Below are 25,406 nucleotides of genomic sequence, written 5' to 3' on the forward strand. Positions count from 1 at the left end.
CTGGAATGAGGCTCAGGAAATGGGCCCCACCCCAGCCCCTGACCACTGCTCCTTCCTGGGAACCTGCTATCCACATGGGGCCTCATGGCCACCTATACCCAAATACTGGCTGGGGGCCAGTTCTCAGTCGGGCTGCTCACGTGATCCTGGCTTCCAACACAGCCATGTGGCCACCTGGGGGACTTCTGGAGGGGCACCACCTGCCTGCAGGTGACATGAGGGAAGCCAGGCCCAAAGGGGCTCCTGTCCCGCTCCAGCCCCCACCAAGGGGGTGAGGAAAGGGGGACTGTGGATGCACTCAGCTAACCCCTGGGAGCCCGGTCTCCCCCTCTGCATAGGGGGCAGCCATCGGGAGACTTGGCACTGAGTGGACGGCATGTGGACATGACGTGCTCAGCTGATGCTGGCTGCAGACTGCCTGCGGAGGCAGCAGACCACAGGCAGCCTCCAAATCATAAGGCCTCAGGCAGAAGGGTACAGGCAGTAGGTGGGCAAGACCAAAGTTCTCCCCTGAATCTGGGGCTTCCTCAAGAGGGGCTATGACTAGAACCTTGGGCACAGTCAAAAGAGCTACATAGCTGCAAAGGGCAGGGTCCTCCCAGCAGTGGGACCTCTGAGACTGGACGGGGGTCCCACAGGGTCAGGGCTGGGGCTGGAGCTCCTGCTGGGACCTGATGGGGACAAGGCTTCAGCCCAGAGGACCTGCAGCCCCATCACTGCTCTGACCAGTGGCCTGACTGTGCCGGCTGGGGGGACACCTGATTTGGCAAAGGCTCTATCCCGGCAACAAGCGCAAAACGGCAATGTGGGTGCCACCCAGTAACGCCGCATGCCCTGAGAGTCCAACTGCTTTGGGCACCAGCACAGCCACATGCATGCCCCGAGGCACAGCCGTCTTTCCCCTCGCCCATGAGATGTGACAAGAGCTGGTCAGCAGGTGTTGCTCACACACCCGCTTAGCCAAAGAGGCAGGAGAAACGCAGCTGCAAGATGCAGTCCCCCCGCTCCCCGTGACTGTTCAAACTCAACTAAAGAAAGCGCTGGAGGGGTGCACAGTAATAACCCCACTCCTGAGAGCAGGCAGGCCCCTCCATTTCCCACACTTTCATTCTGCTCTTCAAGCAGGAGAAAGTCGGTGCAGGAGGGGGCAGACAGGCCCAGCAGGACCTAGAGTGGAGGCTTCAGAGGCGAGCAGACGGCGAGGGGCTGGGCAAGGGGGGCCAGCAGCCACACCAACCAGGGAGGTCAGGGCAAGGCCTCCTCCACTCCAAAAAGCAGCACTGTCCACTGATAGTGGGCTCAGGGCCGGAGCTCCGCCCGACTCGCCCGAGCCAGGGGCCCCAGACAACCTCACTGAGCAGCTGGGTTTCCCATCTGGATACTGGCGGGTATGCATGCGCGTGCACGCAGGTCCCTTCCCCCAAAGGCTGCGGACAGGGAGCCCATGCCCAGAGCATGGGTCCCAGGAACTCAAGAAGCAGAGAGGCCCTTGTGGGTCAGGGGACATAGTGATGGGACCCTCTGGCAGGGTCACCTCTGCCCCTCACAACGGAGCCTAGCTTCCCCCTTCTATCTGGCGGTGCCACTGGGTAAGCCAAACTGGGAGCTCACAAGCAAGCCAAGAGCAGTGGGGGAGGCAGCAGTCAGCCTTCCTCTGGGGTGTGCTGTGCCCTCCACAGCAGACCCACCCAACCCTGGCCAGCCGATCCAGCACACAGACTGGGAGACCAGGCCCAGCAGGATATGGGAGACATGGGATTTGCATGTGGCATGGCAGCTGCAGCCGCCCAAGCCTAAGGGAGCCCATGGCGCCTGCGCATCACTGTGTTAAGCCGCTGAAGTTCGCTCAAAACCTTCAGTCTGTTGCTGAGGAGCGAGCACGATGCCAATGCACGGCCGCAGAGCCCTGGATTCTTAATGGTTGGCGAAGATTCCACACACAAATTCTTTGAGTTTATCCTCACTGATCCGTTCCATAAAGCTACAAGAAGGAATCGTGACACCCAGTGGATCACCAAAGCACGGTGGGGCTCTCGCCGTGCAGCCTGGAGAAGGCGCAACGCTCTCCAGCACTGCTGATACCGCTAACGGAAGCAATGCTTGTAAAACTCCTACCTAATAAACAATTTGGGACAGTCTCATCTGCTTTAAAAAAAAAAAAAAGAGACACACACACACGGTGTCTCCCAGGACAGGCCAAGGCCCTCTACCACTGCACACAAGCATGTGTGCCCAGAGGTGGGCTGCTGGGGCATCCACACCATCCCCGGGGTGGGGTGAGGCAAGCCAGGAGACCAGGAAAAGGCAGACAGACTCCACTCAATGTCACATACAATGCCCCAGGTGGGGACGGCTGTGCCATGAGAAACTTCAGTTAGACTCAAGCAGGGGCTCCTCTGAGGCTAAAGGGAGGACAGCTGTGGAATCCGTACCTCTGAGAAGTAGGGCTGCAGGGGCCCAGAAGCAAAAGCCCTAGGCAGTCAGATGATCCAGAGATGGGGACTGAGGGACAGTGGGACACAAGGGTGAGTGCAGGCATGAGACACCCAACAGGGGCACCAGGGACAGCTCCCCAGCCAGGGCCTCAAGCAGAAGAGGAAAGAAGGAAAATCCCTACAATGTTTTTCCACACCCCATTTTCTGGAAAATCCATCATTAGCAGCAGCTGCTGGGAGCCATCTGCGGTGCCAGAAAAACCAGGGCAGGAGAAGGGAGCCGGGTCTACCTCAGTGTCCCAGCCAGCGCCCACCCTGGCAGGACACCATCGTCCCTGGCCTTACTGGCCCATGGCTCTTGGCCATCCTGGGCCCAGCTAAGCCTTCTATCCAGCTTGGCCTGGCCCAGCTGCCCCTGGGAGGCTTTCCCCCTGACTGACGAAGACAGCCTCACCCCACCATGGGTGCTAGCCACGTGCTCCCCATGCTCCCAGCCCCACGGAGCCGCTTCTCCCCAGAACTCACCTGGGCCTGGTCAGGGCCCACGGTGCAGAGAAAGACCCTGCCTGGCAAAGCTCCTGTGGCCTGAAGGCAGAACCAGGGCAAAAGCCAGGTGCATCACCACAAGCCAGGGCTGCCTCGGAGCATCCGTACGGGGCGTGCCATGAGTAACAGTGTGGCGGGGGAGGGGCAGAGAGGACACTGGAGGAGGGTCTCTGGAGACAAACACTGGTGGAGTCCTCACCCGGCCTCAAGGCCCTGAACAGCCAATTTTCCACACCTCCATCTGCTTTTTTAAAAAAAATAAATTTATCTTTGGCTGCGTTGGGTCTTCGTTGCTGCGCGTGGGCTTTCTCTAGCTGCGGTAAGCGGGGCTACTCTTCGTTGCAGCGCGTGGGCTTCCCATCATGGTGGCTTCTCTTATTGCAGAGCACGAGCTCTAGGCACGCAGTCTTCAATAGTTGTGGCAGATGGGCTCAGTAGTTGTGGCTCACGGGCCTAGAGCACAGGCTCAGTAGTTGTGGCGCATGGGCTTAGTTGCTCCACGGCACGTGGGATCTTCCTGGACCAGGGATCAAACCCGTGTCCCCTGCATTAGCAGGTGGATTCTTTCTTTTTTTATAAATTTATTTTTTTTAATTTATTTATTTTTGTCTGCGTTGGGTCTTCACTGCTGTGCACGGGCTTTCTCTCGTTGTGGCGAGCAGGGGTTACTCTTTGTTGTGGTGCATGGGCATCTCACTGCAGTGGCTTCTCCTGTTGCGGAGCACAGGCTCTAGGCACGCAGCCTTCAGTAGTTGTGGCTCACGGGCTCTAGAGCGCAGGCTCAGTAGTTGTGGCACACAGGCTTAGTTGCTCCACAGCATGTGGGATCTTCCCGGACCAAGGCCCGAAACCATATCCCCTGCATTGGCAGGCAGATTCTTAATCTCTGCACCACCAGAGAAGTCCCTCCACCTGGTTTTGCCGTCACTGTTCTGGGGGAATGCCAAGGCTGCTGTGGGCCAGCCCCACCCCAGCCCCAGCCCCTTGGGTTTCCACTGCACCCCCCCCATGACATCATCATAGTCACTGACACCCTGCCCCCCACTCAGGTTCCCTCTGTTTTACAAAGCAGGGCGGTGGGGAACACAGCAAGCCCAGGGAGCCTCCTAAAGGAGCGCAAGGAGCCCAGCAGAGCTGGCAGAAGCAGCAGAGGCTGGCTAAGCACCACAGCGGCCAGCCCCCACTGGGAAGAGAGCCAGCACCCAAGAGGTCCTAGGCCAAGCAGGGTCCACCCTCTGGCCATGTGGACCCTCCCAGACCCCTCCAAGGCCCAAGCCAGCAACTTCCAGGGACCCCAAGGCTGAAGGGGTCAGGCCAGCTCAGGGGGAGGGGTGACCTGGGGACCACACACACCACCTGGGGACAGGCACACATCCACAACAGCACAAGACACGTGTCACCACCTTGGGCACCAGGGACCAGGCTAGCCCAGAGCACTGGATGGAGATGGGGGCTTTCTCATACCTGGCCCGTCCCTTCCTGTTCCCTCTCCTGACCCGAGACAGGTAAGCGTGTTGAGGGAGGAGTGAAGACCCCTGTTCTGCCCCCACACCTGGGCCTTCCTTCTCCTCTTCCCACAGTGCCCAGCTGTCACTGAGAACCCAGTCTGCCCCCGGCACTGGGCTGCCCCAACTCCCCCTGCCTTCCAAATCAGACATCCAGCCTCCCAGGGGAGTGTGCCCTTCTGGCTCCGATCTTTCCTATTCCGAGCAGGAGCTGGAGGTGGGGGAGAACCCCTGCTTCCACCACCAAGCTGGAGGTGTCCAGTGGAAGGTGCTGAGGGGCCCCCCATCCTGTGGACAATGGTGGCTCCCCCTGACCTCCCCACATAGGGCTCAGCCCCTGCATCCAGCCCCTGCTCACATCCTAGTTCTCACAGAGGGGCAGGGAAGGGTGTGTCTCAGGGCCCAGCAGGGAGAGATGGGGAGGGGGCTGTTAGATAAAGTTGAGTGGGAAGAGGTGTATGAGGTGGAGGCCAAGGAGAGGGTCGTTTTTGAGCCCTGGGTGGCTCCAAGTGCAGTGCCTCCTAGAGCTGAGGAGACGGAGGCCGCAAATAAGCCAGGACCCTGCCCTGCAGCCCCGAGCAGCCTCAGTTTCCTTCTCTGTCAAGGCGGGGGAGTGCCATGGTGCCTGCTCCCCAGTACAGATGCCAGGCGGGGTCTGGGGGCCAGCCGGAGCCCCCAAGGAAACATCTGCACATTCCAGACGCATGTGGTCAGCAGTGGAGGCGAGCACCAGGCCCCAGCCCAGCACCCCACCCGGTGCTGGCCGCCACGCTGGAAACAGGGCTTGGGGGGGAATGGGCTCCGGAGAGGCCGCCTGCAGATGTTACGTAACCACTCTGCCCGAGCCAGCAGCTGCCTCCTCCCTCTGGCAGGACAGGACAGAGCTGAGGCAGGAGAAGGCCCCCTACTCCCCATCCGAGGCCCAGGGATCCTACTTCCCGCTCTCGCTGGGCTTCCAGAAATGCAGCCTCAGCTGCCCTGTCCTCTCCATGAGGCCCCAGGGCTCCAGGGAAACCGGCTTCCCTCAGCCCAGCCACGGGGGACCCCCAACACATCCCCTCAGGAGCCAGGTTGAGGCAGAAGGGATGAGAGGCCACAGGCTGGTCCCGGCACCCTGGGACCCCACAGGCTGGTCCAGACCCCACCCACACGCTCGGCTCCCAGTGCCTCCACTCGACGCCGCGGTAACGGCTCCTTTTGGCAGCGGGACGGGGTGGGTCAGTTTGAGTCTAGTAACCTCACTCTGTCTTCATTCCCTTCTATTTATGGTGAGAGAGGCTGGCTTCCAGGGGCGGAAATGATGATGTTTAAATTAATGAATTCAAGTTTTGGAGAGAGAGCCGATCTGAAGAAAAACATGCGGAGAGGGTGAGCTGCAGGGGTGGGCAGGGGGTAAGCTCTTGGCGCAAGGGGCATGGAGGGGCCAGCCCGAGCCACCCACCCCCATCTGGTGCCAAACTAGGGCCCAGAAGGGCGGTCTGGACCGCAAAGACAGGGAAAGGCCTGCGAGAGTCCCCTGGCACCTTGTCCCACGGCATCGGAATAGGAGGTGGCCTGTGTTTCCCTGAGCATGTTATGGGCTCCCTCACCGGGCGTGGCCATCCCACGACTGAACCGTCACCAGGATGAGACACAGGCGTCTGGTGTGGCGATATCCCCTGCCCAGGAACCCCCTGGAACTATAGGCTGGGACAAGGAAGGGAGCCCTGAAGAGGGGCCTTCCCAGATCAGCCTACAAAGAGGCAGCCACCGTCAGGGCATTAATAAGACTGGGGGCGGGGGGTGGTGAGGGGCTGAGAAAGAGGGACCCTCCCAGAAGAGGGCCCAGCTTGCCCCTCCACCTGCAGCTGGGGATTTGGGGCCACTCTTCAGGGCAAGGGGAGGAAAAGGACCAGTACCCAGGGATGCTGGCACCCAGGTGCTGCCTTCAGCTGGGATGTCCCTCTGCACTCTGGCCCATCACAGCCAGCCAGGGCAGGGGCTGTGCCAACCCCTTCTACAGATGGAAACGCTGAGGCTCCAGGAGGCTGCCGTCCTCACCCTGTGGTCGCTCCCGAGAGTCCGAACAGTGAGGGAGAAACGTAGCCGGGGCTCTCCCCATCCTGGCCTGGGAGCCGGCACATGGCCTCCAGAATTCCAGGGGCAGAAGCATCATCCAGCGTGGCCAGCAATCCCGTCACCCAGTCAGCCGCTGGGCACGGCCACTGGGCTACAGGGCTCAGTTTAGAGGTGCAGGATCTGGAGGCCCCGGGTGCTTTTAGCCTTGCCCAGAGCGCTGGCCCTCATTCCTCGCCTCAGTCAAAAAGGCAAGGCTGGCTTCTGCCCCGCCTCAGGACAGAGCCCTTTCCAGGTCTGCCCCATAGGATCCCAGAGTGGACTCCAGGCCTGCTAGAACTGGGGACACACTTTGCCAGACCTAGGCCCATGGGCACCTCAGAAGGATAAAGAACCCTGTCCACCGTGGCCCCCAAATGTAGCCCCGTCCCTGGCACGGGCGGCTGGGTACCACCAGGCCCTTCGGCAGAGACAGCTGCCAAGCCATAAAGAACGAGGTGTTCCGGGAAGAAAGGACGTGAGCCTCATTTTCCAGCTGCGACTGCCCGGCAGCAAGACTGCAGGCATGCGGCCTGGCCGGCCAGCACAGAGGGTGAGCCCCAGTGCATCCATCCCAGGCAGCGGCTGCCACCCAAGACAGCACAGCCGGAGCGGGGTGTTTTCATTCCAGCACTTGGTGGGCTGGGCCCAGCTGGGTTCCCGTTGTGGCGCTGGCCACCACAGAGTGTTCCGGAAAGGAAAATGTGTGTCTCATCCAAAATGGCTTCCTCACTTGAAACCAAACCCCAGCCGGGGTCCCCATCAGGAGCCAGGGTCCCCACATGCCCACTCACATGGCACAGGCCCCCCGGGGTGGGGGGCGAAGGTGGCGGCACCGCCACCCAGCCAGCTGTCACAAGACGGCAGAGCAGCCGGAGAGGAGCCCGAACCTAACCTCCAAGGTGGAAGCCACAGGATGGGCCTGCAGAGATCCGGGAAAGGGAGACCAAGTCTGCGCACGCTGGGCACACCTGCCCCGAAAGCGCCCGCACCAGTCAGCTCCTCAAGGGACAACACGAGGGCTGCGGTGAGCAAGGCAGCCACGGGGAGCACTGAGAAGCTCGAGTGTGCATAGATTCCAATGGTGCCTCCTCAGCTCAGGGCACAGAACAAGGTGTACACGAGAGCTCACAGGGCTGTTTATGCCTCATAACTTCACCATGTTACACATCCACACATGAAGGCACTGAATACACAAATGCATAAAACAGATAAAAACACAAGAGAAACATGTCAGGCACGATACATCCCAACAGCCACCTGGCTTTGCGTTGAAGGCACCTCTGAGGCCAGACCAGAGGCAGGAAGGCTTCTGGACATGGGGCCTCCTGGACTGGGTGCCAAGGGGTGTGTAGGCGCCTGCCTGCCCAAGGCTCATCTGTGCATTTCCCATCTGCTGCAGCACTTTGTCTGATCAACACAGCCATGGGCACATGTGCACCAGCTCAGGAGCACCTCTCCTCAGGCTTTCTGTGTGCTCTGCGGCAGGGCAGGTCCTAGGGGCCCAACTCCTGCCAATGCTTGGGTATAAGGTAATGGGCTCTGAGAACACAGAGAAGGGAATGGGGGGCCACTCTGGCAACAGTATGATTATCGTGGCCACCATCAACCGAGTCCCATGGGTGCACCACACACCCTCACCTCTGAGGCCCCAGAACCACATAAAGTTCATCCACTCATGGTACCCATTTTGCACGTCAGGCAACTGAAACTCAGAGAGGCCGAGTGACTCAGCCAAGGTCACACAGGAAGCGGAGGAGCTGGGATGTGAACCAGGTCTGACCCAGAGCCTAAGTCCCCTACTCCTGTGTTCCTTGCCTCCCTCCTGGAACCAAACAGAAAGTCAGTGGGGAGGCCCAGAGCAGGGACAGCCAAGGGAATTTCAAGGAGGGAGCTGGTGGGAAGGGCTGGGGAGGGCAGGGCCAGGCAAGCAGCTAGGGCCCCAGCCCCACTCAGGGATGCCCCCACCGCCACCTCTGTCTGTTTACGAAGCAGGTCACTGGTGCTGTACCCCAGGCTCCCGAATGCAGTTCCAGGGATATGTCCCAGAGTGTGCTGATGAAATCACCTCTCCGCCACAACCTACCAGCCACGTGACCCTAGGAAGTGACTCAACCTCTGGGAGCCTCAGTTTCCTGGTCTGCAAAATGGAACCAAGTGTGGTTCTAACCCAACTGCATTGGGGCAACACATCACAAGAAAAGGGCTCAGCAGAGAGTTCCCACTCATGGCAACCGTGGAGAAGACAAGGCGGCTGCGGAAGTGGGGTGCACCCCTGGGATATTTTCTTCAGAGATTTGTTTTATAATTCACATACTATAAAGCTCATCCTTCTAAAGTTTACAATTCAGTGGTTTTTAGTATATTCTCAAGGTTGTGCAACCACCACTACCATCTAATTCCAGAACATTTTCATCCCCCCAAACAGAAACCCCACAATGCTTGGCCACCATCCCCCACTCCTATCCCCCATCCCAGCTGTAGACACTAGTCTGCTTGTGCCTACATGGATTGGCCTGTTCTGGACATTTCTTATCAGTGCAATCATGCAACATGTGGCTTTTTGTGTCTGGCTTCTTTCACTGAACATGTTTTCAAGGCTCATCCATGTTGTAGCATGTATCAGTACTTCATTCTTTTTCATGGCTGAATAATATTTCATGAACAGACCACATTCTGTGTATCTATTCATCTCTTGATAGACACTTGAGTTGTTTCCACCTTCCAGGTACTATGAATAATGCTGCTATGGATACTTGTGTACAAGTTTTTGTGTGGACATAGGTTTCGTGTCTCTTAGGTGTACATATACCTGGGAGGAGAATGGCTGGGCCCTATGCTAACCCTACGCTTAGCTTAATCTTCTGAGGAGCTGCCATACTGTTTTCTGAAGTGCCGCCCCATCCTACATCCCCACCAGCCATGCATGAGGATTCCAATTTCTCCACGTTCTCACCAACACTCCTTATTGTCTGTCTTTTGGTGACAGACATCCCAGTGGGTGTGAAATGGTATCTCACTGTAATTTTGATTTACATTTCCCCAAAAGCTAGACACTGAGCATCTTTTCATGTGCTTATTGGTCATTTGTGTATCTCCTTTGGAGATTGGTCTGTTCAGATCCTTTGCCCATTTTTAGCATTGAGTCATAACGGTTTTTATGTATTCTAGCTACAAGTCCTTCATCCGATAGATGGTTTGCATATGTTTTCCCCACCCTGCAGTCATTTTGCAGGTGTGTTCACTCTCCTGGATGGTGGCTGTCCTCACTGCTCCCAGCTACTGCCTGGCTCCTGAGGGTTACTGGCACTGGGAATGCTCTGGTGTTGGTCCCTTCATGTCTCCAGGTGTCACAGATGAAGCTGAAGCCTCCCCATTCACCTGCCTGACCTGCCAGGGGACCTCATACAGAAGGCAGTGTGTGCCCTCTTGTCCACAATTCAGACAAATCTGCAGTCTGTGTCTTACCACTAAACTAATGTTACATGTGCACTTAGTCTGCATTTCCAAGTGCCAGCTATCATATGCAGCTCAGGGAATATGAGGGTGAGACCAGCTGGGCACGCAGGACACCCAGGGCCTCCTGAAACCCACTGTCTCCACGCCCCAGCTAGTATTCTTTCTAGAAGATGCCAATCATGACGTTTCTCTCATGGGTCCTTCAATGCTGCCCCCTGCTCTCTCGATAGAGGCCCCACCTCCTGCCCCTCCATCACCTGGCACCTCTGAGACTCTACCAGGCTGTCCCCTCTATCTGGGACGCTCTCTCCCAGCCCCTGCATGGCTCCTGCATGAGCACTGAGTCTTGGCTTCAATGTCACCTACACTGGGGATCCTTCCAGGAAGCCCCTCCAAAACGGCCTCCTCACCATCATCTATCTGTCTTTTGGTTTAACACTGGCTCTGCTGTCATAAAAGCCTCAGAGACGTGGGCCTTGAAGATCCCTGGCACAGGACCAGGCACACAGCAGCCAGGCCCTCCCTCTGGTGAGGGCCCAGAGACAGGCCCCTCCGCTGCTCCACCAGCCCTCAAGGCAGCCACGTGCATGACACCTGCAATCTAACACGTTACACACATGCCAGGCCCATGCCAAGCCCAGGGGTCTACTCCCTGATGTCCACCTTCCCTCACATACATGTCCTGTGCAGACCCCGGGAGCTGAGTCTCCCAGAGACTCCCCTATTATTTAGGGCCACAGGCAAGGAAGGGCGAGGCCCTGGGTGCCCCCAGCCAATGGAAGACCCTAAGGCCCCAATTTTTTTTTTTTTTTTTTTTTTTTTTTTGCGGTACGCGGACCTCTCACTGCTGTGGCCTCTCCCGTTGTGGGGCACAGGCTCCGGACGCGCAGGCCCAGTGGCCATCGGGCCCAGCCGCTCCGCGGCATGTGGGATCTTCCCGGACCGGGGCATGAACCCGTGTCCCGTGCATCGGCAGGCAGACTCTCAACCACTGCACCACCAGGGAAGCCCAGGCCCCAATATTTTAATCAGCGAACCAAGTGCCTATTGAGTCCCTGCTCTGAGCCTAGTCCTAGACCCAAACATTCACAAGACAGTACGAGGCCCACTTTGGGCGCCTGGCCAAAATTAGCAGCTTACATCACCTGAAAAGCTGTCGGCCAAAAGCAACCACACCTGAAAATGACTGACAGCACCTGGAGCAGTGCTGTCACATCTAGAACTCTCTATGCTATCCCATCCAACACGGTAGCCCACTGGCTCTGGGGCTCGAGCACTTGAAATGTGGCTCACCATACAACACAGCTCTGAACCCGACCATCAACATACACGAAGAACACCAAGGGCAGAGGGACACACAGAGACACAATCCAAAAGCCAGGTGCCGTCGGAGCCGGTTTCGTCAATAAATCGCACAAGAGGAAACAGATGGAAGGAAAGCCTACACATCCACAGAGATTTAAAAGACATCAACTAACCACACTGCCGCTGCGTGGACCTTATTTGGGTCCTAATTCAATCTACTAAAAAAAATGAGACAACCACAAATTTGAACACACTGGACATGCAAAGTGATCAGGGAATTATGCACTGTTTTAGGTGTGATCGAGGTGTCACCATACATTCCAAAATGCTTACAGATCAAAAGTAGGATGGTTGGAATTTGCTTCCAAAGTGGGTTGGGGTGGGGTGGAGGTGTGGAGGGGCAGGCCAGGCCACAGGGCAGTGGGTCCATGAGGTTCATCACACTATTACTCCCACTTCTGTGTATGTTCAAACTCTCCAGGATAAAAGCTTTAAAAATAGGAGAGCAACAACATTTTACTGAGTAACATCATCTTTTTCAGGCTGTCATCCCCCAGCAGCATCACTTAACCCAAGAAAGGCTGCGGTCTCAGAACCCTGGGCCATCCTGCATGCCGAGGCCCATGGGCCCCTAATCCCCCACCAGCCAGCTCCTGTCCTCCCACCCAAGTCTGGACACAGCTGTCCTGCCGCACCTCAGGCTGGCCAAGGAGTCTCAAATGGAGGGGTGGCTGCGAGACACTGATGACAGAGACACCAGGCCTGAGCCCGCTAGAGGAGGCTGCTGGTGACACCCAGGAGGCAGGGGTACTGGGGCCCCTGGACACGCACACCCTCACCCAGGAGGCTCCCTGGCATCTCTGAGCTCAGCCCTGTTCCCTTGGAGAAGAGAAGGCTCACCCATCTCCTGCTCCTTGAGGAGGGGGTTTGCAGGATAGGCAGGCAGAATGGCTGGAGCAGCCCACAGAGCACAGATGGTGGCCTGAGGGACCGGGGTGAGGGGGCCTTAACATTTGCACCCAAGGGCCCACTTTACCATTTTGCACCCAGTCCTCTGGAAATCTCCCAGAGGTAGCATCAGAGTGTCAACAAGAACATGAAGTCTCCTCTATTCCCCATCTCCCTCCTCCCAGAGTCCCATCATCACATGCTGCAGGGTCAGCAACCCTGGGAATCCTGCTGGCTCAGGCCAGGCCACCAGCTCCCTGGACCTCCAAAACCCAAGACCAGAGCCTAAGGGGACACATGCAGGGCAACAGGTTCAGGCTCCGTTGCTATGCCTGGGAGCCTGCACCCTGCTCCAGGCCCCTGGCCAAGCTACCAGTACCGTTTATTTCCTGGACATCTCCTGGAAGCCAGCATGCTGCCAGGTGATGAGGAAGCGGGAATAACCAGCAGGAGCTGGGGCCTGACCCCCCAGCAGCTCTCAGCCCACGAGAGACGTATGTAACCTTACACAGCACTGAGAAACAAGGAGTGGGGTGGATCCAAAACGACTGTGTGGGCATTGGCTGCAGGCCAGAAGCCCACCTCCACAGAGACAGCCGTAATGGCAAACACTTAAGCTGGCAGGGAGCAAGATGACAGCGTGGCCCCATGGCTCCCAGCCGCTGCCCCTGGAGAACATGGTTGCCCCCAACCCCCAGCCCCAACCCCCAGCAAAGCCCCAAGGAGGAACCATCCAGGAGAAGCACCCACCCCTGCCCCACCCACCAACATCCAAACTCGTCTGAACACTGACCATGAGGGTCCCCCTGATAAAAGGTGGCCACAAACTGGAGTCACCCGGGGAACATTACAAAACCAAATCCCAGGTTTAATAAGCCTGGGGATGTTAAACCCCCACCAAGGGATTCCAGCATGCACCCAGGGAGTGATGGAGTCCTGGCTTAGGTGTCTGGAAGTACCCAAACAGGGCCGGAGGGATGTGGATAAGCAGGCCCTGGGCCTGTCCCCATCTCTGGGGACAACCATCTGAAAATCTCAGTCCCCTGAATCCCTTTCAATCCAACCCTCAGCTCCTCACAGTCAAACCCTGCCTCTGTACTGGCTGTTACTTGCTACTTGTGCTTGGACAAATCACATCACCATCACCTCTGGGCTGTTTTCTCATCTGTAAAATGGGCATCTTCACTGTACCTCACCTCAGAGGGTTAGGATGAGGGTTATGTGTGACAGTTCACAACCAGAGCTTGGCACAGGCCCGCGCTGGAGGCAAGCTCTCCATAAAGACTGCCTGTTATTATTTCTGCCAAAATGCAAACCTGACAATGGCTTTTCAGCGTTTTAAACCCCTTCATGGCCATGCTACCCCCTTACTGTTCCAGGATAACATCAGAACGCTAAACTGCACAAATGAAGCCCTTCATGATACCAGCCCACCACCCATCCTGCTCCCACTCCCTCACACTACTCCTTCCCCCCACATTTGCCACAATGGAGGTGTATCCCTACACCCACGTTCGACCAAGTCCAGCCTCCAGGCCTTTGCACACATGGTTCCCTCCTCCCTTGCCCTAAACCCACCTTCCCGCCCCTCAAGTAACAGGCCAATTCTTACACATCCATCAAATTCTTGTCCACCCCCTCCGAAGAGCCTTCACTGTCATCCCAGATAGAGCTCTCCACCTCCTAGCTTCCTACTCCCGGTCTCCCAAGTGCTGGGTATGCCCCCAGGCCAAGCCGCATCCTATCAGTCTCTAATTAGCGTTTAAGTGTTTTTCAGAGACCTTCCCGCCCCGCCTCCGCACGATGCTACAGGCCCCCAGTCAGCTGGCCTTAGCTGAGCCCCACCGGGTGGTGCTACGTCTCCGCCTGCACAGAATCCGGTATTTTCCTATTTCCCTCTGGCTGAGGCCAGGCGGGCTGAGAGAGCCGGCCCCGGTCCCAGGTTTTCCTTATTTAGTCGGGCCGACCTCACTGCGCTGGAGCCTCGCCCTGGGAGAGGCCTGGCCCGCACTCCGTTTCCCCTTCTAGAGGCCGGGGACGCGCCCACGCCCTGTGAGGCCCGCCAGGCCGGCGGCCTGCCCGGCCGGCCTCTCCCCGAAGGGTGCAGGCGCCCCGAGCCCCGCCGGGCCCCGGCCGCCGCCAGTCCTTTCGCCCGCCGGGCGCCATGGCAACCACCCGGCCCGCGTCGCGGGCGGCGGGTTACTCACAGCGCTGTGGCGTCCGCGGGGATGCGCAGCGCGGGCCCGAGCGTCCGCAGTCCGCGGCCGGAGCAGTTGACGCGGCAGGCGGCGCCGGGCGCCGGGCCGCAGAGGCAGGGGGGCGCGCACGGTCCGCAGCCGCGCCCGGGGACCCCCGCCAGCGCCCCGAGCCACAGGCCCAGGCCCAAGGCGAGCGCCAGGCGGGCGGGCGCGGCGGGCGGCATCGTCAGGGCAGCGCAAGCATGGCCCCGGCCCGGTCCCGAGGCCCCGAGCCCGCCCGGCCTCGGAGGTCTCGGCTCAGGCTGGGCCCGCGCACGGCATGGCTGGGCGCGGGAGAGGGATCTGGCGGCGGCCGCGGCCTGTCTGCCTGCGCGACGCCCGCTCGGCACTCTGGCCCGGCTCTGGGTCCACAGCCGTCCGCTCGCGCGCTGGCGCTGCAGTGCGGGCCAGCCGCCGGCTCCTCCTCCTCCCGGCGCGGCGCGGGGCGCGGCTCCATTCGGCCCCGCCCCCTGCTCGGCCCTGTTGGGTGCGGTGAGGGGACAGCGCCGGGGCGGGACTCCCCAAGGCTCCGCCCTTCGCTCTGCAGCGTGGGGGGCGGTGGGCGGGGCGCCTGGAGCTCCTCCCTTCGCATCAAGCAGTGGGCCGGGCCTCCGGCTCTGCTCCCCAGGGAGCGGCGGCCTAGGTCTGCGCTCTTCCCCCTCCCCGACGCGTGCGCGCCTCCCAGACCTCACTCAGCGCCAGAGCAGTCACAATACTGAAGACACCAGCCGGGACCTCCGAGCGCCCGTTACGCGCGCTCATCCACTCCCAGCGCCTCTGTCCCGCCTGGCACACAGTAGGCACTCAATAAATGCTCATCGCCTCCTCTCGTGGAGTTACTAGGGCGCCGGCGAGGAGTGGCGGCTAGCTCTCGCTGTCAAGATGGTGACGCCCAAGTTGGGCCTCACCTGAGCGGTGAAGTTCAGCATCCCGGCCTCCCGCCGGCCGCTGGGCATGAGGCTGCACTCTGCGAGTCTGGAAGCACGCGTCTTCCCGCTCCGGCCGCAGTTTGCCCGCTCTTTCTGTTCACAGCGCGATGTACTCCGTGCTGTGACTCTGCCAAGGGAGATTTTGTTCCTCTGTGTGTGCAGGATTTAATTATGAAACTAACGCACGTGGTGGGAAGAATCCAAGCCGAACAACATGGATGAACCCTGAAAACATGCTAGAAGCTAGGACAAAAAGAACCACATATTATATGATTCCCTTTATTTAAAAATGTCCAATGGACTTCCCTGGTGGCTCAGTGGTTAAGAATCCGCCTGCCAGTGCAGGGGACACGGGTTCGAGCCCTGGTCCGGGAAGATTCCACATGCCGCGGTGCAACTAAGTTCATGAGCCACAACTGCTGAGCCCGCGCGCCAAAAAAGAAAAAAAAAATGTCCAAAACAGGCAAATCCATAAAGACGAGAAGTAGATTAGTGGCTCCTGGGGCTGGAGGGAGGGGGAATGGGTAGTGACTGCTAATGAGTGTGGGGTTCCTTTTGGGGATGAGAACCTTCTGGAATTAGATAGTGGTGATGATTGCACAGCCTTGTAAATATACTAAAATCACGGAATTGTGCTCCTAAAAGGGTGAATTTTATGGTATTTGAATTATATCTCAACTTTTAAAATAATGAAGAAATAATAAAATTGTTCGAACATTGGGCCCCGAGTGGATACCTGACCCACGCTAGGCAGTTGAGTCCCTCCCCCAGAGCCTGGACAGAGTGGTCACAGGGAGGGGGTCCCCAGACCCCCATGTGAGCAAGGCCTCTGTACCACTGTCTGGAGACTTGGTGTCAGGCGGCATCCTGAGACTTCCCAGCTTCCTCTCTGTGCTCTGTCTCTGCTTAAGTTAGCTGGAAACCTCAACTAAACCCACAGGTGCTGGGCCCATGTCCTGCTGCCACTTGCTGGGGGAGTCCAAGCAGGACCACTGTGGGGCACACTGAAGCTCTGCTATTCACCTGGGCATGAAGCAGCACCCAGATGCCTCCCTTTCTCATCTGGGTAATGAGAATAGTAAACCTACGTTTTAGGGCTGGGGGAGATCACATCAGCTCAGAGCCAGCTCCCAGGAAAGACCCAAAGAAGAACAGCTCCCCAGCACAGGCACAGGCCAGGGATGAACAGGGAACAGCCAGCCATGTCTCACAGGTCAAACGACCCAGGAGCAGACAGAGTATCTCCAACCTGTGGCCTGGGGTAGGGGAAGGGGATGGTCCTGCTCCAGCAGCTGTGGTCCATTCTCAAGATTCAGTTCTCACAACCCCCTTTGTCTCCAAATCAGTATCTTGGAGCAGTTTGGGAGAGGGACTTAAGTTAGACATGAGGAGGAACTTCCATCCTAACGGGGAGGGATTGTGAAACCCAAACCTTTTGGGACCTATGAACCTTGTTACACAGAATCACAGAGGGAGTGCTTGGGAACCGAGTTTGGAAACACTGGCATGGGGGCTAAGCCAAGGTGGGATTGATGGGATGAAGCAAGGGGAGGGGGAAGGAGCAGGAGGCCCAAGTGGGAAACAGTCTCAGGACTGGTTGTGGGGGAAGTGGGAGAAGGAGGAGGCTCAGATGATGCCCTGCCTGGCGGTTGGGAGCCAGAATGGGTGGAGAAACTGTTTGCTGGGGGAAAATGGGGGATGGGAGGATGTCCCAGGGAGGGAGAGATGTGGAGGGAAATGTGAGGAGGGGGTTCTGGACAGATGGTGCTGGGGCCACTTGAGAAGGTACCCAGAGTGCAGCTGGAGGTGGGGTGTGAAGCTGGAAGGAGGTTGGTGAGCGCCCCTGGAACAGGTGGAAGAATCCAGAGGCAGGGAACCCCAACCTAGAGTTGGGGAGGAGGGAGACCTTAAGGGGAGTCTAAGTGAGACAACCAGAGAAGTAGAAGGAAACTGAGGCACAGTGTGTGGAAGTTGAGGGAACAGCTACAGGGGAGAAGTCAATAGGGGCTTGGGCTACAGGAACAGAGCGGGGCTGGGCAGGTGCAGCTGGGAGTCCCTCCTTGATCCCCCCGCATACTGCACAGGCCCACATGTACCTCCACTTGGGGCTTCCAGAACTCTCTACAGCCTCACACCTCCTGGACTTTCCCCATGTTCTTCCCTTTGCTTGGAATGCTTTTCCATCCCACCCCCATGCAGACTCAGCTGAGGTGCCTCCTCCTCCAGGAAGCCTCCCCAGCCCCCATCTCATGCTTATTCACATCACACAGCCATTCAGGGGACACATTTATGAGCTATCTACTGCAAGCCAAGCATTTGTCCCCCAGTTTGTCAATACCCCTACTGGACAGCACTCCTCAGGGTCGACCTGTGCCTCCACCCTGCCATGTGGCTGCACGAAACTGAAGTCGTGGTGTTCACCAGTGACCTTTACTGAGGGCACGTTGAGTGGAGGGGCTGGTAGGAAGACAAATGCCAGCAGGTTGGTAGCAAGTGAGGGGGTGTAGACATGGCTTGTTTCACTGTTTCTAGACGATTAGACATGAAAGAGAGTCAAGGGATAAGAGAGGGACACAGAGCAATGGCAAAAGCTTTTTATTTTTAAAAATATATTTAAAAAATATTTTTATTTATGTATTTATTTGGGTGTGCTGTGTCTTAGTTGCAGCATGCGAACTCTTAGTTGCAGAAGGTGGGATCTAGTTCCCTGACCAGGGATCGAACCCAGGTCCCCTACATTGGGGGCACGGAGTCTTAGCCACTGGACCACCAGGGAAGTCCCAAAAGTTTTTCTTAACATGGGAGAGACTTGAACCACTTTCCAGGCTAAGGGAAGAGTGTCAACAGAGAGGGAGAAGCAGACCACACAGAAAGAAAAAGAGTGTGTGCACAGGGAGTGAAAGGATTAGTGGTGAGAACTTCTTGAGAGATTGGAGGGAGGAAACCCACATCCTTCAATTCTTCACCCATTCGTTCATTGCCTTATTGCATTGACTCTTCACAAATCTGGGAGGTGGATTCTATTATTATTCCCTTTATTAAATGAGGTAACTAAGGCACAGAGAGGTTAAGAAATTTGCCTGGTCACACAGCAGGTAAGTGAAAGGACAGAAATTACTTTCCAAACCCAAGCTTTTAATTCCAGTCAATGACAAACTGATAAGATTCAAGGACTCAAGATGAGGGAAGATAAACCCATAAGAGGCAGTGATGTAGGGACTTCCCTGGTGGTCCAGTGGTTAAGAATCTGTCTTCCAATGCAAGGGACACAGGTTTGATCCCTGGTCAAGGAGCTAAGATTCCCACATACTGTAGGGCAGCTAAGCCCATGCACCCACACACTCTAGAGCCTGTGTGCTGCAACTACAGAAGCCCACGCACCTGCGCGATGCAACGAAAGATCCTGCATACCGCAACTAAGACCCATCGTAGCCAAATAAATAAATTTATTTTTTTTAAAAAGAGAGACAGTGGGCTTCCCTGGTGGCGCAGTGGTTGAGAATCCACCTGCCGATGCAGGGGTCACGGGTTCGTGCCCTGGTCCGGGAAGATCCCACATGCCGCGGAGCAACTAAGCCCGTGAGCCATGGCCGCTAGGCCTGCGTGTCCGGAGCCTGTGCTCCGCAATGGGAGAGGCCACAGCAGTGAGAGGCCCGCATACCGCAAAAAAAAAAAAAAAAAAAAAAAAAAAGAGAGAGACAGTGATGCAAAATGAGCAAAACAGATTAATTATCTAAATGATGGTTTAAAAGTGGTTGTGGAGTAAATGCAATTGTTTGGAAAGGATTTCTAAAATAGAACAGACATATATGTGTGTGTATATATATACACACACACTTTTTTTTTTTTTGCCACACGGCATGTGGTACCTTAGTTCCCTGACCGGAGATTGAAACTGCAACCCCTGCATTGGAAGCACACAGTCTTAACCACTGGACCACCAAGGAAGTCCCCAGGAAAGACATATGTTTAAAGAAGAAAATTAATTATCTTGGACCTTCCTGGTGGCGCAGTGGTTAAGAATCCACCTGCCAATGCAGAGGACATAGGTTCAATCCCTGGTCCAGGCAGATCCTACATGCCGTGGAGCAACTAAGCCCCTGAGCCACAACTACTGAAGCCCGCATGGTCTAGGGCCTGTGTGACACAACTACTGAGCTTGTGTGCTGCAACTACTGAAGCCTGCGCACCTAGAGCCTGTGTTCGTCAACAAGAGAAGCCACCAGTGCAGCCAAAAAAAATTAATTAATTAATTATCTGGAAATCAAATTCTGTAGACTATTTCAACAAACCACCTGGTGAGTCAGAGGAAATAAAATGTGCCAAAGATCTTGTCTGATTCAGAGAGTGGGACATGAGAGAGATGTTTAATTCTTGATAAAATATAGATATAAAAATTTTTATTAATAGTTAATGATAACTATTAACATAAAATAAAGGGGAAAACTAGAGGTGGGGAGAAAGAAACAAGAAAACCTGATCAGCCTAAGCAAGAAAGAATTTAAAAAGGAAATAGTGGATCAGTGTATTAATCAGAACACAAAATAAGACCAAGCATGTGGATGATCGTTATAAATATAAATGAGTTAAATTCCCCTGTTAAAGAGCAAGGATTTTCATAATGAGAAGACACACTAAATCCAGGTAAATGTGGTTTACAGGGACACAGCTAAGACAAATAACCCAGAAGGCTGAGAGTAAAGAAATAGAAAAATAAAGACACATGAGGGTGGGGTGGCAGTATTAATACTAGAAAAATAGAACCTAAAGCAAAAGATAGTAAATGGGGAAAGAGTCCATTTTTTTTACACTAATTAAAGGTATAATCTGTGTAGAACATATAATGAACCATTGTATTCTCAAAAAATAGAACATCTGCATACACAGCTAAACTGTTGAAAACTCACAAAATCATTGTGGAGGCTTTCTTACACCTTCCTTGGAATTTTACAAATCAAGTAGACAATTTTTTAAAAATTTCAGTAAAGATATGGAGAGTTTGAACAGCACAGTTAACAAGTTCTAGTTTATGTAACAGTATTTTGTCAAGTATCTGGAAATGATTAGCCAATAAAATGGCCTTAGGAAACACTGCCCCCTAGAGGTGCTCTGGGTCCTTTCACCTGCTAACTCCACCACATCATGAGTCTAGCCCACAGCTGGGGCTCCCCCAAACCCACCCTAACCCAGGGATGCTCACCTGAGTAGACACCTGAAGAGCAATTAGCAGAGAATCTTCAGACAAGGCTGGACATCCTGACGACTCAGATAATTGAAAGGTAAATGTGGAAGTGACGGATATTGTCATTATCTTAATTGCAGTGATGGTTTCATGTGTGTACACTTATGTCAAAACTTATCAAATTGTACACTTTAAAAATGTGCAGTTGGGACTTCCCTGGTGGTCTAGTGGGTAAGACTCCACACTCCCAATGCAGGGGGCCCGGGTTCAATCCTTGATCAGGGAACTAGATCCCACATGCATGCCACAACTAAGAAGTCTGCATGCTGCAACTAAGAGTCCGCATGCTGGAACGAAGATCCCTCACGGTGCAACTAAGACCCAGCGCAGCCTAAATAAATAAATAAATATTTTTAAATGTGCAGTTACTGGATGTCAATTAGACTTCAATAAAGTTGTTTCTTAAATATCTAACCACTTACAGTGACAAAAAGCAGATCAGTGGTAGCCAGGGGCTGGGGTTGGGGGAGGGAATTACTGCAAAGGGGCATAGAAATTTGGGGTGACAAAAATGTATTATAACATGAGTATGGTGATGCTTAAATAAATATATTTGTCAAAACTCACCAAATTGTTTAGTTAAAAATGGTGAATGTTAGTGTACATAAATTATGCTTCAATAAAGCTGATTTTTAAAAATCTAACCCTGTAGAAATTGAAATACTCTCTTTTAAATCTTTAACTTTTAGAATTTAACTTTAATAATTTTAAATCATAATTAAAATCAGATTATTAGAAGTGACTAGTAATGAGCATACATCTTATCAAATCTCTGGGATGCAAAGTTATATTACATGGAGAGAAACTGATAACATTACTTTAAAAAAATTTTTTTTAGTATTTATTAATTTATTTGGCTGTGCCAGGTCTTAGTTGCAGCATGCAGGATCTTTAGTTGTGGCATATGGGATCTAGTTTCCTAACCAGGGATCTAACACAGGCCCCCTGCATTGGGAGTGTGGAGTCCTAGCCACTGGACCACCATGGAAGTCCCCCACTTTTTAAAAATTGATGAGCATGAAAAATCAAAATAGCATATAAGTTGAACATCCCTGTCAACATTCTAGAAAAACAACTATAAAATAAACCAAAAGAGAGTAGAAGGAAGGAAATTAGAAAGCTAAGAACAGAAGTTAGTTATTTTAAAAGAAAGTGAATTGATTAATAAAATCAAGAGCTATTTTTTAAATTTTATGTATTTATTTATTTTTGGCAGTGTTGGGTCTTCGTTGCTGAGCGCAGGCTTCTCTTCTTGTGGAGCATGGGCTCTAGGTGCATGGACTTCAGTAGTTGTGGCACGCGGACTCAGTAGTTGTGGCTCGCAGGCTCTAGAGTGCAGGCTCAGTAGTTGTGGTGCATGGGCTTAGTTGTTCCGCGGCATGTGGGATCTTCCCAGAGCAGGTATCGAACCCATGTCCCCTGCATTGGCAGGCGATTCCTAACCACTGTGCCACCAGGGAAGTCACTCAAGAGCTATTTTTAATATACAAGGCTATTACGTTTTTTAAAAAACCTGTTGGCAAGTGTAGCTGAAAGAGAGATGAAAATAAAATACAGCGCATTAAGATCGAGAATGAAGGTTTATTCACAGAAATAGAGAGTGAAAAATTACGAAACAATTATGTGTAACTTTTTATCTAAAAACATATTGGAACAATATAAACTATAAACACTGACTCAAGAGAACAATTCAGGAATGCGGACGTCGGGTTTCTAGTTTTCATTGTGAAGACCTCTCTATTGCAAACATGGTAAATGTACCTAAAACCGGAAGGACTTTCTGTAAGAAGTGTGGAAAGCATCAGCCTCACAAAGTGACCCAGTATAAGAAGGGCAAAAATTCCCTGTATGCCCAGGGAAAGAGGCGCTATTATCGGAAGCAGAGTGGCTACGGTGCGCAAACACAGCCAATTTTCTGGAAGAAGGCTAAAACTACAAAGATCATACTGAGGCTTGAATGTGTTGAGCCCAACTACAGGTCCAAGAGGATACTGGCCATTAAGAGATGCAAACATTTTGAACTCGGAGGAGATAAGAAGAGAAAGGGCCAAGTGATCCAGTTCTAAGCTTTGAGACTCTTTTGTTCTATTTTCTTTAAATTTATTTATTTATTTATTTATTTTGGGCTCTGTTGGGTCTTCGTTTCTGTATGAGGGCTTTCTCTAGTTGTGGCGATTGGGGGCCATTCTTCATCGCAGTGCGCAGGCCTCTCACTGTCACGGCCTCTCTTGTTCCGGAGCGCAGGCTCCAGACGCGCAGGCTCAGTAGTTGTGGCTCACGGGCCCAGTTGCTCCGCGGCATGTGGGATGGGATCTTCCCAGACCAGGGCTCGAACCCGTATCCCCTGCATTGGCAGGCAGATTCTCAACCACTGCGCCACCAGGGAAGCCTTCTTTTGTTCTATTTTCGAGAGGAAAATGTTGAAGTTATAGAAAAATTGCCTGTATGAGAATAAATACAGTGATATTCTTTTTTAAAAAACATCTTTATTGGAGTATAATTGCTTTACAATGGTGTGTTAGTTTTTGCAGTGGTATTCTTTTTTTTTTTTTTTTTTTTTTTTTTTTTTTTTTTTTGCAGTACACGGGCCTCTCACTGTTGTGACCTCTCCCGTTATGCAGCACAGGCTCCGGACACACAGGCTCAGCGGCCATGGCTCATGGGCCTAACCGCCCCGCGGCATGTGGGATCTTCCCAGACCGGGGCATGAACCCATGTCCCCTGCATCGGCAGGCAGACTCTCAACCACTGCGCCACCAGAGAAGCCCTGCAGTGGTATTCTTAAAAAAAGAAAAAAAAACTGACTCAAGAAGAAATAAAACACCCAAATAGACTAATAATAAAGGAAGAAATTGAAAATATATCAGAGCTTTGCCAGGAAAAGACACTTAGTCCAGATCTTTTAATTAATTAATTAATTAATTTTTATTTATTATTTTTAAATTTATTTTTGGCTGCGTTGGGTCTTCATTGCTGGGCGCAGGCTTTCTCTAGTTGCAGCAAGCAGGGGTTACTCGTCATTGCTGTGCATGGGCTTCTCATTGCAATGGCTTCTCTTGTTGCAGAGCATGGGCTCTAGGCATGCTTAGTGACAGTGTGACTTCAGTAGTTGTGGCACTCGGGCTCAGTAGTTGTGGCTCGCAGGCTCTAGAGCACAGGCTCAGTAGTTGTGGTGCATGGGCTTAGTTGCTCTGCGGCATGTGGGATCTTCCCGAACCAGAGATCGAAACCGTGTTCCCTGCATTGGCAGGTGGATTCTTATTATTTGTTGTTGTTGTTGGCTGCATTGGGTCTTCATTGGCTGTGCACAGGCTTTCTCTAGTTGAGGGGAGTGGGGGCTACTCTTCGTTGTGGTGCGCAGGCTTCTCATTGAGGTGGCTTCTCTTGTTGCGGAGGCACGGGTTCTAGGGTCGCAGGCTCAGTAGTTGTAGCTTGCGGGCTCTACAGCACAGGCTTAGTAGCTGTGGCACACGGTCTTAGTTGCTCCACGGCATGTGGGATCTTCCCCGACCAGGGCTGGAACCAGTGTCCCCTGCACTGGCAGGCAGATTCTTAACCACTGGACCACCAGAGAAGTCCCTGGCAGGTGGATTCTTAACCACTGCACCATCAGGAAAGCCCTAGTCCAGATCTTTTAATGGGAAAATCCTATCAAATGTGGAAAGATCAGATAGTTATGATTTTATTTATACTCTTAGAGAACAAGGATCATATCTCAATGTACTTTATGCATTTTTATGCATAAATATGCAATGTGTTTAGTAACATAATTTGGATACCTAAAAAAACTTGGACAAAGATAGAAAAATAAATTCTTAGTCCAGTGACTTTTAGGTCTGTTCAGCCACAGAACCCTTCTTTCAAAGTCCCAAAAAAGAACACTTAAATGGCCCTGTTCCAACTGAATAATGGACCCCAAAGATATACAGGTCCTAATCCCCAGAACCTGTGAATGTTACCTTCCATGGCAAAAGGGCCTTGCAGATGTGATTAAATTAATGATCTTGAGATGGGGGATGATCCTGGACTATCCAGGTGGGCCATAAATGTAGTCACAAATGTCCTTATAAGGAGATTTGGGAATTCCCTGGTGGTCTAGTGGTTAGGACTCTGCACTTTCACTGCCGAGGGCCTGGTTCAATCCCTGGTTGTGGAACTAAGATCCCACAAGCTGTGCAGCATGGCTAAAAAATAAATAAATAAGGAGATTTGATGGCAGAAGAAGAGAAGGCCAGGTGGCTATGGAAATGGAAACTGCAGTGATGTGGCTACGAACCAAGGAAAGCTGGAGGCCACCAGAAGCTGAAGAGGCAAGGATTCTCCCCTGGAGCCCCCAGAAGGAATCAGCCTTGCTGACACCTTGACTTTAGTCCCATTAGACTCATCTCACACTTCTGGCCTCTGAGTGTAGGATGATAAATTTGAGTTGTCTTGTTCCACTGTGTTTGTGCCACAGCAGCAATAGGAAACTCACCCAGGAGCCATTACCAAACCTAATAGTGGTTACTCCTGGAGGACAAGATCTGGTGGGGGAATGAGGACTTTTATTCTTGCCTTTCCCTTTTGTGCTGTTGACATGCCTGCAAAACTCATATATTATTTTTATAATTAAGAGAAAAGAGAAGACATTGCAAGTGAAGCACTTGGCCCACTCCAGGGGCGCTCCAAGTGTGCAGACTTCAGTGGTTGTCATGGTTACACCAGGG

The 25,406-nt window shown here is 53.6% G+C and overlaps 2 protein-coding genes across 4 annotated transcripts in view; one reads left to right on the forward strand and one right to left on the reverse strand.

The window, feature by feature from the left end:
* PKD1 (polycystin 1, transient receptor potential channel interacting) overlaps window positions 1-14,915 on the reverse strand; it is a 47,939-nt gene extending 33,024 nt beyond the window's left edge. For all 3 annotated transcript variants that reach the window (XM_067012824.1, XM_059036371.2, XM_067012822.1), the window contains exon 1: window positions 14,500-14,915. In XM_067012824.1, the coding sequence (XP_066868925.1) occupies window positions 14,500-14,714 (215 nt within the window). In that variant the 5' untranslated portion in view covers window positions 14,715-14,915. The remainder of the gene's footprint in view (window positions 1-14,499) is intronic.
* Window positions 14,916-22,448: 7,533 nt separating this feature from the next.
* LOC131740502 (large ribosomal subunit protein eL42-like) lies at window positions 22,449-22,766 on the forward strand. The gene has a single exon (XM_059036385.2). The coding sequence runs from the start codon at window positions 22,449-22,451 to the stop codon at window positions 22,764-22,766; it is 318 nt and encodes a 105-aa protein (XP_058892368.1).
* Window positions 22,767-25,406: the final 2,640 nt, after the last annotated feature.

The sequence above is a fragment of the Kogia breviceps genome, chromosome 14 (assembly GCF_026419965.1).
Source record: "Kogia breviceps isolate mKogBre1 chromosome 14, mKogBre1 haplotype 1, whole genome shotgun sequence".
Taxonomy (NCBI): Eukaryota; Metazoa; Chordata; class Mammalia; order Artiodactyla; family Physeteridae; genus Kogia; species Kogia breviceps.

Coding starts and splice junctions, on each gene's coding strand:
- LOC131740502 (XM_059036385.2), top strand. CDS start 22,449: ATGGTAAATGTACCTAAAACCGGAAGGACTTTCTGTAAGAAGTGTGGA.